The 19820-nt window shown below is 52.8% G+C and overlaps 2 protein-coding genes across 2 annotated transcripts in view; one reads left to right on the forward strand and one right to left on the reverse strand.

The window, feature by feature from the left end:
• LOC122944600 overlaps window positions 1-19820 on the reverse strand; it is a 565582-nt gene that overhangs the window by 78354 nt on the left and 467408 nt on the right. The window lies entirely within an intron of this gene.
• LOC122944591 lies at window positions 9400-19600 on the forward strand. Its single transcript, XM_044303023.1, has 7 exons — window positions 9400-10559; window positions 10654-10763; window positions 12457-12583; window positions 16085-16165; window positions 16580-16675; window positions 17058-17156; window positions 17319-19600. The coding sequence occupies exons 1-7, from the start codon at window positions 9602-9604 to the stop codon at window positions 17756-17758; spliced, it is 1911 nt and encodes a 636-aa protein (XP_044158958.1). The 5' UTR covers window positions 9400-9601; the 3' UTR covers window positions 17759-19600.

Below are 19820 nucleotides of genomic sequence, written 5' to 3' on the forward strand. Positions count from 1 at the left end.
AAGTCGAGCTTCCGGTGGGACTATTGTTTAGCACGAATAGAGAATAGATCATATGAATGCGGGACAATAGCCCATTGTGAGGCACAACATGAACAACATCAAGATGCCATGTGCTCCTGTACGCACAATCAATATCGCCCGTTAACTAACACTATACATGTTTTAGTGCATATAGTCGTGTACAAGACTCCAAAAGGTGTGGTCCGTGATCAGAGCTGAAACCGGACATAATTGTGAAGGAGATACGGTCACGGTGTAATCGGTGTGTAGGTGATACGGTCACGGTGTAATCGGTGTGTAGGTGATACGGTCACGGTGTAAGCGGTGTGTAGGTGATACGGTCACGGTGTAAGCGGGTGTAGGTGATACGGTCACGGTGTAAGCGGTGTGTAGGAGATACGGTCACGGTGTAAGCGGTGTGTAGGAGATACGGTCACGGTGTAAGCGGTGTGTAGGTGATACGGTCACGGTGTAAGCAGTGTGTAGGAGATACGGTCACGGTGTAAGCAGTGTGTAGGTGATACGGTCACGGTGTAAGCAGTGTGTAGGTGATACGGTCACGGTGTAAGCCGTGTGTAGGTGATACGGTCACGGTGTAAGCCGTGTGTAGGTGATACGGTCACGGTGTAAGCAGTGTGTAGGTGATACGGTCACGGTGTAAGCAGTGTGTAGGAGATACGGTCACGGTGTAAGCCGTGTGTAGGTGATACGGTCACGGTGTAAGCCGTGTGTAGGTGATACGGTCACGGTGTAAGCCGTGTGTAGGTGATACGGTCACGGTGTAAGCGGTGTGTAGGAGATACGGTCACGGTGTAAGCGGTGTGTAGGAGATACGGTCACGGTGTAAGCGGTGTGTAGGAGATACGGTCACGGTGTAAGCAGTGTGTAGGAGATACGGTCACGGTGTAAGCGGTGTGTAGGAGATACGGTCACGGTGTAAGCGGTGTGTAGGAGATACGGTCACGGTGTAAGCGGTGTGTAGGAGATACGGTCACGGTGTAAGCGGTGTGTAGGAGATACGGTCACGGTGTAAGCGGTGTGTAGGAGATACGGTCACAGTGTAAACAGTGTGTAGGAGATACGGTCACAGTGTAAACAGTGTGTAGGAGATACGGTCACAGTGTAAGCAGTGTGTAGGTGATACGGTCACAGTGTAAGCGGTGTGTAGGTGATACGGTCACAGTGTAAGCGGTGTGTAGGTGATACGGTCACGGTGTAAGCGGTGTGTAGGTGATACGTCACGGTGTAAGCGGTGTGTAGGTGATACGGTCACGGTGTAAGCGGTGTGTAGGTGATACGGTCACGGTGTAAGCGGTGTGTAGGAGATACGGTCACGGTGTAAGCGGTGTGTAGGAGATACGGTCACGGTGTAAGCGGTGTGTAGGAGATACGGTCACAGTGTAAGCGGTGTGTAGGAGATACGGTCACGGTGTAAGCGGTGTGTAGGAGATACGGTCACGGTGTAAGCGGTGTGTAGGAGATACACACCGCTTACACCGTGACCGTATCTCCTACACACCGCTTACACCGTGACCGTATCTCCTACACACCGCTTACACCGTGACCGTATCTCCTACACACCGCTTACACCGTGACCGTAGGAGATACGGTCACGGTGTAAGCGGTGTGTAGGAGATACGGTCACGGTGTAAGCGGTGTGTAGGAGATACGGTCACGGTGTAAGCAGTGTGTAGGTGATACGGTCACGGTGTAAGCAGTGTGTAGGTGATACGGTCACGGTGTAAGCAGTGTGTAGGTGATACGGTCACGGTGTAAGCAGTGTGTAGGTGATACGGTCACGGTGTAAGCAGTGTGTAGGAGATACGGTCACGGTGTAAGCAGTGTGTAGGTGATACGGTCACGGTGTAAGCAGTGTGTAGGAGATACGGTCACGGTGTAAGCAGTGTGTAGGAGATACGGTCACAGTGTAAGCGGTGTGTAGGTGATACGGTCACGGTGTAAGCGGTGTGTAGGAGATACGGTCACGGTGTAAGCAGTGTGTAGGAGATACGGTCACAGTGTAAGCGGTGTGTAGGAGATACGGTCACGGTGTAAGCGGTGTGTAGGAGATACGGTCACGGTGTAAGCGGTGTGTAGGATATACGGTCACGGTGTAAGCAGTGTGTAGGAGATACGGTCACGGTGTAAGCAGTGTGTAGGAGATACGGTCACGGTGTAAGCAGTGTGTAGGAGATACGGTCACGGTGTAAGCAGTGTGTAGGAGATACGGTCACGGTGTAAGCAGTGTGTAGGTGATACGGTCACGGTGTAAGCAGTGTGTAGGAGATAGGGTCACGGTGTAAGCAGTGTGTAGGAGATACGGTCACGGTGTAAGCGGTGTGTAGGTGATACGGTCACAGTGTAAGCGGTGTGTAGGATATACGGTCACGGTGTAAGCAGTGTGTAGGAGATACGGTCACAGTGTAAGCAGTGTGTAGGATATACGGTCACGGTGTAAGCGGTGTGTAGGAGATACGGTCACGGTGTAAGCAGTGTGTAGGAGATACGGTGTAAGCGGTGTGTAGGAGATACGGTCACGGTGTAAGCGGTGTGTAGGAGATGCGGTCACGGTGTAAGCGGTGTGTAGGAGATGCGGTCACAGTGTAAGCGGTGTGTAGGAGATGCGGTCACGGTTGTAAGCAGTGTGTAGGAGATACGGTGTAAGCGGTGTGTAGGAGATACGGTCACGGTGTAAGCAGTGTGTAGGTGATACGGTCACGGTGTAAGCAGTGTGTAGGTGATACGGTCACGGTGTAAGCAGTGTGTAGGTGATACGGTCACGGTGTAAGCAGTGTGTAGGTGATACGGTCACGGTGTAAGCAGTGTGTAGGAGATACGGTCACGGTGTAAGCAGTGTGTTTACGCAGTGATGTGGAGATACGGTCACGGTGTAAGCAGTGTGTAGGAGATACGGTCACAGTGTAAGCGGTGTGTAGGTGATACGGTCACGGTGTAAGCGGTGTGGTAGGAGATACGGTCACGGTGTAAGCAGTGTGTAGGAGATACGGTCACAGTGTAAGCGGTGTGTAGGAGATACGGTCACGGTGTAAGCGGTGTGGTAGGAGATACGGTCACGGTGTAAGCGGTGTGTAGGAGATACGGTCACGGTGTAAGCAGTGTGTAGGAGATACGGTCACGGTGTAAGCAGTGTGTAGGAGATACGGTCACGGTGTAAGCAGTGTGTAGGAGATACGGTCACGGTGTAAGCAGTGTGTAGGTGATACGGTCACGGTGTAAGCAGTGTGTAGGAGATAGGGTCACGGTGTAAGCAGTGTGTAGGAGATACGGTCACGGTTGTAAGCGGTGTGTAGGTGATACGGTCACAGTGTAAGCGGTGTGTAGGATATACGGTCACGGTGTAAGCAGTGTGTAGGAGATACGGTCACAGTGTAAGCAGTGTGTAGGATATACGGTCACGGTGTAAGCGGTGTGTAGGAGATACGGTCACGGTGTAAGCAGTGTGTAGGAGATACGGTGTAAGCGGTGTGTAGGAGATACGGTCACGGTGTAAGCGGTGTGTAGGAGATGCGGTCACGGTGTAAGCGGTGTGTAGGAGATGCGGTCACAGTGTAAGCGGTGTGTAGGAGATGCGGTCACGGTGTAAGCAGTGTGTAGGAGATACGGTGTAAGCGGTGTGTAGGAGATACGGTCACGGTGTAAGCGGTGTGTAGGAGATACGGTCACGGTGTAAGCGGTGTGTAGGAGATGCGGTCACGGTGTAAGCAGTGTGTAGGAGATGCGGTCACAGTGTAAGCGGTGTGTAGGAGATACGGTCGCGGTGTAAGCGGTGTGTAGGAGATGCGGTCACGGTGTAAGCGGTGTGTAGGAGATGCGGTCACAGTGTAAGCGGTGTGTAGGAGATGCGGTCACGGTGTAAGCAGTGTGTAGGAGATGCGGTGTAAGCGGTGTGTAGGAGATACGGTCACAGTGTAAGCGGTGTGTAGGAGATACGGTCACGGTGTAAGCGGTGTGTAGGAGATGCGGTCACGGTGTAAGCGGTGTGTAGGAGATGCGGTCACAGTGTAAGCAGTGTGTAGGAGATACGGTCGCGGTGTAAGCGGTGTGTAGGAGATGCGGTCACGGTGTAAGCGGTGTGTAGGAGATGCGGTCACAGTGTAAGCGGTGTGTAGGAGATACGGTCACGGTGTAAGCGGTGTGTAGGAGATGCGGTCACAGTGTAAGCGGTGTGTAGGAGATACGGTCGTTTAATTCTCCATTGTCACAGTATTTATAGTTACCTAATCAGTATTAATTACAGTCACTCACATTGGTTGATTTGGCACATGGATACACATGTGAGCAGTAACGCCACGTCAAGGCTCCAACCCTTGTTACTGACCAATCACACACCATGCTTTTCATTCCTACGCATTTGGTATTCCAGATGTTTTGGACTACACCTCCCATAATACTTTACCAGCATGATGGGAGATGTAATTCACAGCATGTGGACGGCCTATGGGTGCCGACCTCTGAACTGGCGGTGGTCACAGTACACAGGAGCAGCTCGTCACGTGTCAGATACCCCTTCACTGCTCCCGCCAGGGCGCAGGCCTCACACATGGGCTTCTTCATTCCACTTCAGGTACCTCGTGTTCCATAGGAGAACATGCTGGTCAGAGTAAATGGCAGAACAGACTCAGTGCAGCAGACTGACGGTGCGCACATACACAGCAGACTGACGGCGCGCACACACACAGCAGACTGACGGCGCGCACACACACAGCAGACTGACGGCGCGCACACACACAGCAGGACTGACGGCGCGCACACAGCAGACTACGGGTCACACAGCAGACTGACGGCGCGCACACACACAGCAGACTGACGGCGCGCACACACACAGCAGACTGACGGCGCGCACACACACAGCAGACTGACGGCGCGCACACACACAGCAGACTGACGGCGCGCACACACACAGCAGACTGACGGCGCGCACACATACACAGCAGACTGACGGCGCGCACACATACACAGCAGACTGACGGCGCGCACCACACAGCAGACTGACGGTGCGCACACATACACAGCAGACTGACGGTGCGCACACACACAGCAGACTGACGGTGCGCACACACACAGCAGACTGACGGTGCGCACACACACAGCAGACTGACGGCGCGCACACACACAGCAGACTGACGGTGCGCACACATACACAGCAGACTGACGGTGCGCACACATACACAGCAGACTGACGGTGCGCACACATACACAGCAGACTGACGGTGCACACACATACACAGCAGACGGACGGCGCGCACACACACAGCAGACTGACGGCGCGCACACACAGCAGACTGACGGCGCGCACACACACAGCAGACTGACGGTGCACACATACACAGCAGACTGACGGTGCGCACACACACAGCAGACTGACGGTGCGCACACACACAGCAGACTGACGGCACGCACACACACAGCAGACTGACGGCACGCACACACACAGCAGACTGACGGCACGCACACACACAGCAGACTGACGGCGCGCACAGACACAGCAGACTGACGGCGCGCACATACACAGCAGACAGTGATTACAGAATCCAGTGAGCGACGGATCTGGTGGCAGGTGTGTCCCTCTGAATGGGGGCAGCTTCTCATCCTTCTCCAAGTGACGAGCTGGCTGCAGTTTCGTAGCAAAAAACATGCCATGGCATAGGACAGTGGTGGCGAACCTATGGCACGGGTGCCAGAGGCGGCACTCAGAGACCTTTCTGTGGGCACCCACACCTTGGGAAAAGTCTATGGTGTACCAATATGCCTTAGACTTTTCCTGCCATTCATCAGCGCCGGGTTCACTATGAATGGCCCCGGCAGTGCACTGAATGTAGGCAGGCTATTACAGCTACATGATAAAGTACATGGAAGATACACTATATTGGACTGTAGTATTAAGGGTAAATTGCCGTGTGGGCACTTTGCGATAAATAAGTGGGTCTTGGGTTACAGTTTGGGCACTCAGCCTGTAAAAGGTTCGCCATCACTGGCATAGGAGATATAGGGAATTTTTTATTAGATTTTTTTGTTAAAATAGGGTTGTACACATCTAACACACAGGCAACACGTGGTGCACAGCTCCACATCTAACGCACAGCCCACAAATATAATACACTGCCCCCCCCCAAATATGCTGCACATACATCCCTAATATACTGTATCGCACAGACAGCCCCCCATATACTTTGCAGACAGCCCCCCATATACTGCACAGACCTCCCTATATAATGCACAGACACCCCCCCATATAATGCGCAGACAGCCCCCCATATACGCGCAGACAGCCCCCCATATAATGCGCAGACAGCCCCCCCATATAATGCGCAGACAGCCCCCCCATATAATGCGCAGACAGCCCCCCCATATACTGCGCAGGCAGCCCCCCCATATACTGCGCAGACAGCCCCCCCCATATACTGCGCAGACAGCCCCCCCATATACTGCGCAGACAGACCCCCCATATAATGCGCAGGCAGCCCCCCCATATACTGCGCAGACAGCCCCCCCATATACTGCGCAGACAGCCCCCCCATATACTGCGCAGACAGCCCCCCCCCATATACTGCGCAGACAGCCCCCCAAATATACTGTGCAGACAGCCCCCCCATATACTGCGCAGACAGCCCCCCCATATACTGCGCAGACAGCCCCCCATATAATGCGCAGACAGCCCCCCCATATAATGCGCAGACAGCCCCCCCATATACTGCGCAGGCTGCCCCCCCATATAATGCGCAGACAGCCCCCCCATATACTGCGCAGACAGCCCCCCCCATATACTGCACAGACCTCCCTATATAATGCACAGACACCCCCCCATATACTGCGCAGACAGCCCCCCCATATAATGAGCAGACGCCCTCCATATAATGAGCAGACGCCCTCCATATAATGAGCAGACAGCCCCCCATATACTGCGCAGACAGCCCCCCCATATACTGCGCAGACAGCCCCCCCATATACTGCGCAGACAGCACCCCCATATACTGCGCAGACAGCCCCCCATATACTGCGCAGACAGCCCCCCCATATACTGCGCAGACAGCCCCCCCATATACTGCGCAGACAGCCCCCCCCATATAATGCGCAGACAGCCTCCCCATATACTGCGCAGACAGCCCCCCCATATACTGCGCAGACAGCCCCCCCCATATACTGCACAGACCTCCCTATATAATGCACAGACACCCCCCCATATACTGCGCAGACAGCCCCCCATATAATGAGCAGACGCCCTCCATATAATGAGCAGACGCCCTCCATATAATGAGCAGACAGCCCCCCCATATACTGCGCAGACAGCCCCCCCATATACTGCGCAGACAGCCCCCCATATACTGCGCAGACAGCACCCCCATATACTGCGCAGACAGCCCCCCCATATACTGCGCAGACAGCCCCCCATATACTGCGCAGACAGCCCCCCCATATACTGCGCAGACAGCCCCCATATATTGCGCAGACAGCACCTCATATACTGGCGCAGACAGCCCCCCATATATTGCGCAGACAGCACCTCATATACTGCGCAGACAGCCCCCCCCATATACTGCACAGACCTCCTTATATAATGCACAGACACCCCCCCATATACTGCTAAGACAGCCCCCCAATATACTGCGCAGACAGCCCCCCAATATACCGCGCAGACAGCCCCCCCATATACTGCGCAGACAGCCCCCCATATACTGCGCAGACAGTCCCCCCGTATACTGCGCAGACAGTCCCCCCGTATACTGCGCAGACAGCCCCCCATATACTGCGCAGACAGCCCCCCATATACTGCGCAGACAGCCCCCCCATATACTGCGCAGGCAGCCCCCCCATATACTGCGCAGGCAGCCCCCCCCTATACTGCGCAGACAGTCCCCCCGTATACTGCGCAGACAGCCCCCCATATACTGCGCAGACAGCCCCCCCATATACTGCGCAGACAGCCCCCCCATATACTGCGCAGACAGCCCCCCATATACTGCGCAGGCAGCCCCCCCGTATACTGCGCAGACAGTCCCCCCGTATACTGCGCAGACAGCCCCCCATATACTGCACAGACAGCCCCCCCATATACTGCGCAGACAGCCCCCCCATATAATGCGCAGACAGCCCCCCCCCATATACTGCGCAGACAGCCCCCCCATATACTGCGCAGACAGCCCCCCCATATACTGCGCAGACAGCCCCCCCATATACTGCGCAGACAGCCCCCCAAATATACTGCGCAGACAGCCCCCCCATATACTGCGCAGACAGCTCCCCCATATACTGTGCAGACAGCCCCCCCATATACTGTGCAGACAGCCCCCCCATATACTGTGCAGACAGCCCCCCCATATACTGCGCAGACAGCCCCCCCATATACTGCGCAGACAGCCCCCCCATATAATGCGCAGACAGCCCCCCAAATATACTGCGCAGACAGCCCCCCCATATACTTCGCAGACAGCCCCCCATATAATGCGCAGACAGCCCCCCCATATACTGCGCAGACAGCCCCCCCATATACTGCACAGACAGCCCCTCAAATATACTGTGCAGACAGCCCCCCCATATACTTCGCAGACAGCCCCCCATATAATGCGCAGACAGCCCCCCCATATACTGCGCAGACAGCCCCCCCATATACTGCACAGACAGCCCCTCAAATATACTGTGCAGACAGCCCCTCCATATACTGTGCAGACAGCCCCCCCATATACTGCGCAGACAGCCCCCCCCCCATATACTGTGCAGACAGCCCCCCCATATAATGCGCAGACAGCCCCCCAAATATACTGTGCAGACAGCCCCCCCATATACTGTGCAGACAGCCCCCCCATATACTGTGCAGACAGACCCCCATATACTGCGCAGACAGCCCCCCTATATAATAGAACCTATATATAAGAGGACTATCAATCAAGAACCAATATGAGAATAGCTCCTGCAAAGGGTTAAAAGTGCTTTTGGCATGGATATTCATACTTACCCTCGGCGCTTGCGCACTGGGACGTAATTTTTCCCTACCACCACATTGCGCAGGCGCGTATATCGGGTGGATTTTAATGAGTTAACTGCGCTTGCGCACTGACCCATGATTTTTCCCTACCTCGGCTTCCCGACGCATGCGCAGGTTCCCGCTGTGCTGCTCAATTCAGCCGTGAGATTTTCACTAGAGTGTCCTTTTGGGCATGCGCAGATGGTGAAAAGTAAGGCACGCCTCCCGACGTCATCGCTGATGCGACAGGAAGTCAGAGGGTAGGGAAATCTCACGAGGTAGGGTAGTATAACGCTACAAGTATTCTGCTCATGCGCAATACCAACGCTCCCTTTGGCTCTTGTCTGCGCACGCGCCGCACAAACTTCCGCCCTCCGCGCGTTGCTGCCTACTGCGCATGCCTTCAGGGCACTCTGCGCATGCGTCGGGCTCGGCGACGCTCATGCAGGATTTCCGATCCGCGGGAAGTTGCCATTTGTCGGCGACCGGAGCGGCCCGAGGTTCTCAGCACGGGACCGTGCAGTCGTTGTGTCAGCGCCCGGGGTGCGGTGACGTCAGAGGAGTGACGTCATCTGCGGCTTGTAAGTGATGAGCTCACTGGCGGACCCTTAACTAGCAGCTATGATGTCACAGAAGAAGATGGCGGATTTCTGGCAGTCAGACAACAAGAACACCTTGAAGAAGACCAAGTTTGACCTGCGCATCGTGCAGACGTACCTGTGCCGGGCGCGGGAGGAGAGGCCTTTGCTGTCCATCCCCGTCGGCGAGCTGGATGACCACCTGTCCACCTTCATCCGCACCCACCGTAAGCCGGACGGCTCAGAGTACGAGGCGGGCACGCTGCGTGGCATCCTGGGCAGCCTGGACCGCCACTTCGAGAAGAGCGGCTACCCGCACGCCATCTACCGCTCCAAGGAGACCAAGTTCAAGAAGACGGTGAGCGCCATGCGGGAGCGGCAGTCCTACCTGAAGACCCTGAGCCGGAGCACTCCCCCCAACCAGGCCGAGCCGCTGAGCGAACGCGACATAGAGCGGCTGTACGCCACGGGCGCCATCGGCCTGCACAGCCCCACCGCCCTGCTCCACATGCTGTTCTTCAACATCGGCCTCCACTTCAGCCTCCGCACCCTGGAGCAGCACAGCCTCCGCTGGGGCGACATCACCCTGAAGTCCGACCCGCAGGGCAGGAAGTACCTGGAGCACACCAAGAAGCTGACGGGCGGCCGCGGCGCCAGCCGTCTCCACCCCGTGCACACCATGAGGATGCAGATCTACGAGAGCCCCGAGCAGCCCGACCGGGACGTGGTCAAAGCCTACCAGAAGTACGCCCAGGAGAGGCCCGACAAGATGAAGACCAAAGACTCCCCCTTCTACCTCACCCCACAGCCCGACCGCCGCCCCGGGTACGCCCGCTGGTTCAAAAACCTGCCCGTGGGCGAGGCCAGGATAAGGGGCATCATGAAGCACCTGAAGATGGCGGCCGGCCTGACGCCCCAGCAGAGAGTCCTGCAGAAGAATGAGGAGGCGGAGGGCGAGGCCGTGGGCGAGGAGGTGAACGGCCACACGGTGAAGAGAGAAGGTGCGTTACTCGGGGAGAGGATGTCCCTCACTGACTCTGGGTGACCTGCTGGAGGTCCATCTGCTGACAACTGACCTTCTTCTCTCCATTGTAGATGAGGAGGCGCCCTATGAAGACACCAGCCAATGCAGCCCCAAAATTAAGGAGGAGTGGGAGGAGCCAGAGCAGCTGGGGGCGGAGGAGAAGAGCCTCATCCCCGGGCGGGTGAGTGACGTCATCAGAACACAGGGCAGAGCAGTAATACGATCCCATCAGTCCAAAATACTGAATTATATCTGTATTATACTCCACAGCTGCACTCACTATTCTGCTGCTGAAGTCCAAAATAAGTAATGTAATAGTGAGTGCAGCTCTGGAGTATAATACAGGATGTAACTCAGGATCAGTACAGGATAAGTAATGTACACAGTGACTGCACCAGCAGAATAGTGAGTGCAGCTCTGGAGTATAATACAGGATGTAACTCAGGATCAGTACAGGATAAGTAATGTAATGTACACAGTGACTGCACCAGCAGAATAGTGAGTGCAGCTCTGGAGTGTAATACAGGATGTAACTCAGGATCAGTACAGGATAAGTAATGTATGTACAGAGTGACTGCACCAGCAGAATAGTGAGTGCAGCTCTGGAGTATAATACAGGATGTAACTCCGGATCAGTACAGGATAAGTAATGTAATGTATGTACAGAGTGACTGCACCAGCAGAATAGTGAGTGCAGCTCTGGAGTATAATACAGGATGTAACTCAGGATCAGTACAGGATAAGTAATGTATGTACAGAGTGACTGCACCAGCAGAATAGTGAGTGCAGCTCTGGAGTATAATACAGGATGTAACTCCGGATCAGTACAGGATAAGTAATGTAATGTATGTACAGAGTGACTGCACCAGCAGAATAGTGAGTGCAGCTCTGGGGTATAATACAGGATGTAACTCAGGATCAGTACAGGATAAGTAATGTAATGTATGTACACAGTGACTGCACCAGCAGAATAGTGAGTGCAGCTCTGGAGTATAATACAGGATGTAACTCAGGACAGTACAGGATAAGTAATGTATGTACACAGTGACTGCACCAGCAGAATAGTGAGTGCAGCTCTGGAGTATAATACAGGATGTAACTCTGGATCAGTACAGGATAAGTAATGTAATGTATGTAGACAGTGACTCCACCAGCAGAATAGTGAGTGCAGCTCTGGAGTATAATACAGGATGTAACTCGGGATCAGTACAGGATAAGTAATGTATGTACACAGTGACTCCACCAGCAGAATAGTGAGTGCAGCTCTGGAGTATAATACAGGATGTAACTCAGGATCAGTACAGGATAAGTAATGTATGTAGACAGTGACTGCACCAGCAGAATAGTGAGTGCAGCTCTGGAGTATAATACAGTATGTAAGGTAATCAGTGAGTACCTTATCCAGGAACATTCATTATTTGCATCTAGAGGCTGAATATCTTTCCTTACCTGCTCACACAGCTGAGGTGTAGTTACAGTGTGTCAGGCTTCTCTAGTGTTATGTACGGAGCGGTGAGATGCAGTCAGCGGAGGCCCCGGCTACGTGATGCTGCTCTGCGGAGTAGATCTGTGTTGCTGTTTCCTTTCCCTTCTGTGCTTTGTTCTTAAAGGGGTATCCTGGTTATAACAAGTTATTCCCTATCCTGTCAGATTTCAGCAGTAGGACCCCCACCGATAACGAGAACTGTAGCCCCATACCCTGCGGAACCCCCCGCAAGTGTAGGGAGCAGCTGGTCTGTAAAGCCATGGGAGCACTGGAGATAGCCGATAGGACCCCCACTGACATCCTGTGGCTCGGGGGATACCTTATTATAAGCGGAATACCCCTTTAAGTTCCTTGTCTGTCAGTCACCGTCTCGCTCTTCTCCATCAAGGGTCTGGTCACCTTCCATGATGTGGCTGCCTATTTCTCTGCCAAGGAGTGGGGCGGTCTGGAGGAATGGCAGAAGGAGCTGTACAAGAACGTGATGCGGGAGATCCACGCGGCACTGGAGGGCATGGGTAAGAGGCGTCCATCCTAGGCCACGGCGCAGCCTCTGTGTTACTCCTGAAATACCCATGCATTTATTTATATATTATCTTTTTATTACGGTAATGGGAAATGATGGAGACAGTCAGTGAGCAGCAATGTGCTTCCTAACGGACAGAAGCCTTCTCCATTCTCTGAAGGTCCGGTATGGGCAGGAGACGGGCAGTGTAGCGGGCTTCTGTGTGTGGTGACACGTCATTGGCGCTGTGAACTGAATGCGTCAGGAAATGTCTGGGCCATGGCATCAGTAAACGGAGGGGAGGTGGGCGAGTGCTCAGCATATACTGATAACGTGCACAGAGGTCCATGTAGTCCTCTCCCCTGGGCTCATGTACAGTGGATAGAAAGTCTACACACCCCTGTAGTTAAAATGTAAAAAAAAAATGAGACAAAGATGAATCATTTCAGAACTTTTTCCCCCTTTTAATGTGACCTATAAACTGTACAACTCAAGGGAAAAACAAACTGAAATCTTATAGGTGGAAGGAAGAAAAAATATAAAAATAAAATAATATGGTTGCAGAAGTGTAAACACCCTTAAACTAATACTTTGTTGAAGCACCTTTTGATTTGATTACAGCACTCAGTCTTTTTGGGTATGAGTCTATCAGCATGGCACATTTTGACTTGCCAAGATTTGCCCGCTCTTCTTGGCAAAAACACTCCAGATCTGTCAGATTGCGAGGGCATCTCCTGGGCACTGCCCTCTTCAGATCACCCCACAGATTGTCAATCGGATTCAGGTCTGGGCTCTGGCTGGGCCATTCCAAAACTTTAATCTTCTTCTGGTGAAGCCATTCCTTTGCTGATTTGGATGTATGCTTTGGGTCGTTGTCATGCTGAAAGATGAAGTTCCTCTTCATGTTCAGCTTTCTAGCAGAAGCCTGAAGGTTTTGTGCCAATATTGACTGGTATTTGGACCTGTTCATAATAACCTCTAGCTTAACTAAGGCCCCAGTTCCAGCTGAAGAAGAACAGCCCCTTGACATGATGCTGCCACCACCATGCTTCACTGTGGGTATGGTGTTCTTTTGGTGATGTGCAGTGTTATTTTGGCGCCAAACATATCTTTTGGAATTATGGCCAAAAAGTTCCACCTTGGTTTCATCAGACCATAACACCTTTTCCCACATGCTTTTGGGAGACTTCAGATGTGTTTTTGCAAAATGTGGCCTGGCTTAGATGATTTTCTTGGTAATAAAAGGCTTTCGTCTTGCCACTCTACCCCATAGCCCAGACATATGAAGAATACGGGAGATTGCTGTCACATGTACCACACAGCCAGTACTTGCCAGATATTCCTGCAGCTCCTTTAATGTTGCTGTAGGCCTCTTGGTCGCCTCCCAGACCAGTTTTCTTCTCGTCTTTTCATCAATTTTGGAGGGACGTCCAGTTCTTGGTAATGTTGTGCCATATTTTCTCCACTTGATGATGACTGTCTTCACTGTGTTCCATAGTATATCTTATGCCTTGGAAATTCTTTTGTCCCCTTCTCCTGACTGATACCTTTTAACAATCAGATCCCTCTGATGATTTGGAAGCTCTCTGTGGACCATGGCTTTTGCTGTGGGATGCGACTAAGAAAATTTCAGGAAAGACCAACTAGAGCAGCTGAACTTTATTTTGGGTTAATCAGAGGCACTTTACATGATGGCAGGTGTATGCTGACTCCTATTTAACCGGATTGTGAATGTGATTGCTTATTTCGGAACACAGCTACATCCCCACTTATAAGAGGGTGCGCACACTTATGCAACCAGATAATTTTTTTGGGGTTCCCTCCACCTAAAAGATTTGTTTCTTTTTCAATTGAGTTGTACAGTTTATGGGTCCATACACCCGGCCGGCACCCGCTATAGAAATGCCTATTCTTGTCCGCAGGTGCGGACAAGAATAGGACATGCTCTATCTTTTGCGGAGCTGCGGACCGGAAGTGGAGAGCATATAGTGTGCTCTCCGCTTCACGTTCCGGGCCCATAGAGAATGAATGGGTCCGCACCCGTTCCGCAAAATTGCGGAACGGGTGCAGACGTGTGAATGGACCCTATAGGTCACATTAAAGGTGGAGAAAGTTCTGAAATGCTTTATCTTTGTCTGATTTTTTACATCACAGAAACCGGACATTGTAACAGGGGTGTGTAGACTTGTAGTGTTATACAGGGAGATGATGATCTCGTTCTTTCCTTCCCTGCCTCCTGTCAGCATTTCTTCACTGGGCTTACCCCATCCACCCTGCTGCCCGCTGGCTCAGATCACGGCTGGCTGAATGGGGGTCCTGCCCTAAAGGGCTTCTTGTCACCCCACTAAACCGTTATTTTATTTTATTTTTTGTTTACTTATAATCCCTACACTGCAATTTCTGCATTCATCACACATCTAATTAATCATTTTGGTCCAGTAAATTGTGTTAAAAACGTGCTTTTAAAATATGCAAATTACCATGCTACCAGCAAGTAGGGCGGTTACTTGCTGGTAGCAGCCGCATCCTCCGATCCTAAAGACGCCCCCTCCGCATGTTGATTGACAGGGCCAGGGAACGGGATCGTCCTCTGCTGGCCCTGTCTGCTATCAAGATCTCTCGCCTGCGCCGTAACGGTATTCAGTCGGCGCAGGCGCACTGAGAGGCCGCCGCTCCATTCTCAATGCGCCTGCGCCGATGACGTCACACCTACACCCGGCGCATTGAGGATGGAGCGGCGAGCGAGCGGCCGCCTCTCAGTGCGCCGATTGAAAATCGTTACGGCGCAGGCGAGAGATTTTGAATGCAAACAGGGCCAGCAGAGGACGATCCCGTTCCCTGGCCCTGTCAATCAACATGAGGAGGGGGCGTCTTTAGGATCGGAGGATGCGGCTGCTACCAGCAAGTAGCAAGGTAATTTGCATATTTTAAAAGCACGTTTTTAACACCATCTACTGGACCGAAATGATTAATTAGATTATGTAGGCAGAAATCACAGTGTAGGGATTATAAGTAAACAAAAAAAAAACTAAAAACGGTTTAGTGGGGTGACAGAAGCCCTTTAACCTCCAGTTTCTCAGGCAGCACAGCAGTTAGAGCCATCAGTCAGGTCTTGTTTTTGAAAACTGACGACCTAAGCTTTAAAACAAGACCACGATACAGTCCAAGATGCAGTCGTTAGGAATGGGAGCTGCAGTCTTTGACGGCTGTATTTCAGTTTCTTCCCACTCGTCTGAAAGCTTAGATGGTCCACTGTGAACACCTGAGGTACAGCCATCACTAGCGAGGACGTGTCCGATGCATCATTGTGGCAGAAAGGGATCCGTCCTACTAGGCAGAATTCTTGATTTCATGCGGCTGATCTTGCTGAAAGGTGCTCTTTCTGGGGACCCCATCCATTATGAAAATGCATTGTGACCTCTGGGACCATAGAGTATAGTGGTGGAGCCCATTGGTAGGACATTTCTGGGTTTGCCGCGGTTCTGGCAGTGACGCTTACTATTCCTCCCCCCAGGGTACAAGATTGTAAACGGAGACGTCCTCCTGAAGATCAAAGAGGAGGAGAAGGACAGTGGAGCCCCGGAGCCCGGACACGGTGAGTGGCCCCTATAATCGTGCTTCCGGTATAGTGTACAGATGTGGCGCCGCAAGTCACCAGTGCAGCGGCCTGTGATTGGTTGTCGGCTCACGTGATGTCACAAATGTGCTGAGACCCGCACAGCTTTGTTGGGTCATTTAATTTCTTTTAACCTGTTGCGTCCTGGTAGGGTGATCCTGTGGGTGCAGCAGTTTAACCCCTTAGATGGCATTTTCGATAATGGCCACAGTATCTTTGGTGCATGACAGAGGGTGACGGTCCAAAATAGCCCTTGTAGGTTCACTGCAGGGTGATCCAGAGCAGACACCGTAGTCCGTGGCGCCTGCGCCGCACATTCGCTGTAGGGTCGTACGGTGCTCTAGGTCTGTAACGTGGCTGCCACTCACACGTCCTCCGTTTCTTTCTTCATAGCTCCGGGTGGCAGCTCTACTCCGGACATCTTACTAAGGATCAAACACCACGACGACGACAGAGACCCAAAGGAGGAGCAAGACACGTCCAGCCCCAGTGAGTCCCACCCAGAGCTGCGGTCACTAGTCTGTGTTTATATCATATCTTCTCCACTCACATCCAGATCTGCAGCCAAGTCAGAACTTCTCTCATGTCTTCTTCTCCAGTCCCATTCACAGCTGCCAGCAGTCCACTAACCACTGAGCCACCGTGATGCCCCACATTTATATCATGTCTTGTGCTCCAGCCACAGCGAAAGCTGCAGTCTTCACACAGCGTGTTGCCGCATTGTGGGAGATGTGTGTTTACCGCTGTGTATGGTACAAAAGTGATTATGTTTACTCTTCCTGTACCTGGGAAAGCTGGGTGACAGGCGGCTTAGTGCCTGCGGTAGCGCAGTGGAGATGGCGGCTGTATCACGCATCTCCTCTGATTCCAGGTATCTCAGGATTTGACCCAGACCTTTCCCTGTGGGCGTTAAAAGAAGACGCGCTTCCTGCAGAAGACGGCAAGGAGGAGGCGCTGCCCGCTGAGCCAGGTTGGTACATCCGCTCTCCTCCACTGCACAGGTTGGGTGGGCATCGATTTACACATACTGTACCCGCATCCTCCTGCCAATAGAACAGCGTGTCACGTGACTCTAAATTCACAACTGCTTCCAGTCTCCATGCTCAGCGATCATCTTCTTCCTCTTTTCCAGATACGGAAGTCATCTCCCTGGCTCAGCCGAGCTTCGGCTCCCACCGGGAGTCTTTACCAGGTATTTCCACCCTCTGCGTAGTCACCCGTCCCGGCAAGAGGAAGCGGCGCCCCCCTCAGAGGCGGAACTACGAGCAGACGGCGGACTCTGACGATGACGACAGGGCCGTAGACAATTCCAAGCGACGGCTGCCTTGTCGTAACCTTCCCCCTGAAGACCAAGATGACTGGATGCTCCCGGAGAAGCTTTACCAGTGCGACCTGTGCGAGCGGACCTTCAGCGAAAACGCCAGTCACCTAGAGACGTTCCAGTCCTGCCCTCAGTGCGGGGGTATCTTAAACCCAATGCCGGACACGAGCAGCTTCTCTCAGACGATGCATTACCAAGATGCTGGCGCCAACCTCGGCTTCTCCTGCCGCATGCAGGGCCCGGTGGGGTGAGGCAGGGGGCCCCCTGCCAGTGACCCTCCACCATCCACACTGGATCATAATTTATTACTGGGACAGAGGGCAAAATCTACTGTTTATAGTGACTTTGTGCCCGTGGGCGAGGACAGCGTTTGGGCCACAGCCGTGCCTTATCTTAAGATCCCAGTCTTCCTCTATAACCACAGTACACTGACTGCACCCCTGGCGGTTTCCTCCGCGCCGAGGGGAGGGTTTCGGTGCCGGATTTTATTGGGTGCTCATCTGCTGGCCGGAGTGGTACTGTACGTGGCTCGTGGATTGGACCAGTTGTAACATCGTTAGGGCATTTATATTGGGCGGTGGCCTCGCAGTTTAGTGTATGTGTGGGGGGGCGTCTGTCTTTTCCTGTGGCGTCAAGCAGTATTAGTCGTGTGGCCTTCGTCACCGCAACGTTTTTAACTCTTTCCTGTTTTAATGTTTTTGTTTTTATGTTAATGATATACACTGTGGAGACGGAGGAGGGGGGATGGATCGCCTGCTACGAGTAACCCCGTGGCTCAGGTGCTCCACTACCCTTCCTACCTTCCTTTTTTTTTTTATTACCACCTGGGGGGGGTCAGTTACTTGCAAGATTTACATACTGAGTATCACCGCGGTACGTGACCAGAGAATGTAGCCGCCGCCTCCTGCGCAATTTTAGATGACTGACTAACTTAACGCCTTGGCGATGAGCTGTACAATATCACCCACCCTGACCCCCTTCCTGTATGGGGCGAGAGCTGCACTGACCTCTAGCATCATCTCTTATACTCCAATCACCTCTAGAGCTGCACCAAGAAGACATCCAGAATCAGTTGTTACACTCCAGTCTCAACCACAGCTGCCGTTATAGTCCATGCCCTACTCTAACTCCGATGCATTTTGGGAGATGGGGTTTACAGTATTGGGGGTGCGAGCAGCCTGCAGCGCTGAGCGTGGCACTGATCAAGCTGCCGTGGATAGGAGCCATGTAGGCGGCAGATTCCTACAGGTGCTTTTTTGCACAGAACGGTCACGTGTATGTGAAGGGGCAGCTCTGACTGTGACTGGAGTGTTATATCAGACCTGGTCTAAAAGCTGAACGGTCAGCTCAAGATTTGTTGGACATGATGTAACACAATATTGGTTGCAGCTCTGGCTGTGACTAGTGTTCTATGAACAGTCATGGGAAAAATGTGTCCCTTATAACCAGTGCAGTATCGGACATGATGGAAGAGGAGAATAGTGGCCGCAGCTTTAGCAGTGACTAGAGTGCTCAATGTACAGTCATGGGGAAAAGAATGTGACACCAGGTGGGAGTAAGTAAGTGCCCCCTATAATCAGTGTTGGCCTCAATAACCTGCCTGCTGGAGATTATTTACTCTCGTCATTGATGTGAAAGGGCTGCGGCAGCTCTCCTGTCCCTGCGCAGGGTCTTGGCCGTGGTGACTGACGACATACAAGGTGTTAAGCCATTGGGTGTGGAACCACTGCGTCGGCCACCCGGCATTATCCTGCTAGTCCCCTGGTAATGGCCCTTTAACCCCTATACAGGGATCTGGACTTTGCTGCAGGAGAGCCACTGGGCCTCTAGCTGTGGTAGTAGAGGTCAGAGCACAGAGAGGTAACGGGCAAAGTGCACGCCAATCCGTAAAAACAGGTCCGAGGTCAGGGCTGGCAGCAGAGGCTCAGAATCCGGTAAACAGGCACAGGTCGGTGCGCTGGCAGACAACAGGAACAAACACCTTAGCGGAAACTAGCAAGCTTGGAACAGTAATGCTCAGGCAAGGGATACAAACAGCGCAGTGTGTACAGCAGACGCAAGGGGAGCTTAACCCTTGCAGTGCTGCAGAATGAGATGAGCGTCAAAAAAGAATATGCCTAATAGGTAAATGTATTTACTAGGTAGAAGTGCCCCTATAATCGGTGACATCGAGTGGGAATAAGTGGCCCCTGTAATCGGTGGCGCCAGGTGGCAATACGCAAGTGCCCCCCCTGTAATCGGTGGCGCCAGGTGGGAATACGCAAGTGCCCCCCCTGTAATCGGTAACGACAGGTGGGAATACGCAAGTGCCCC

Source organism: Bufo gargarizans, chromosome 8, assembly GCF_014858855.1.
Source record: "Bufo gargarizans isolate SCDJY-AF-19 chromosome 8, ASM1485885v1, whole genome shotgun sequence".
Lineage (NCBI taxonomy): Eukaryota > Metazoa > Chordata > Amphibia > Anura > Bufonidae > Bufo > Bufo gargarizans.

What these genes read in the sequence shown, in the direction of transcription:
- LOC122944591 (XM_044303023.1), top strand. Translation starts at nt 9,602, where the DNA reads ATGATGTCACAGAAGAAGATGGCGGATTTCTGGCAGTCAGACAACAAG. An exon ending in AGAGCCTCATCCCCGGGCGG is followed by an intron (nt 10,764 to 12,456) that starts GTGAGTGACGTC and finishes TTCTCCATCAAG; the next exon opens with GGTCTGGTCACCTTCCATGA. An exon ending in GCAAGACACGTCCAGCCCCA is followed by an intron (nt 16,676 to 17,057) that starts GTGAGTCCCACC and finishes CTCTGATTCCAG; the next exon opens with GTATCTCAGGATTTGACCCA.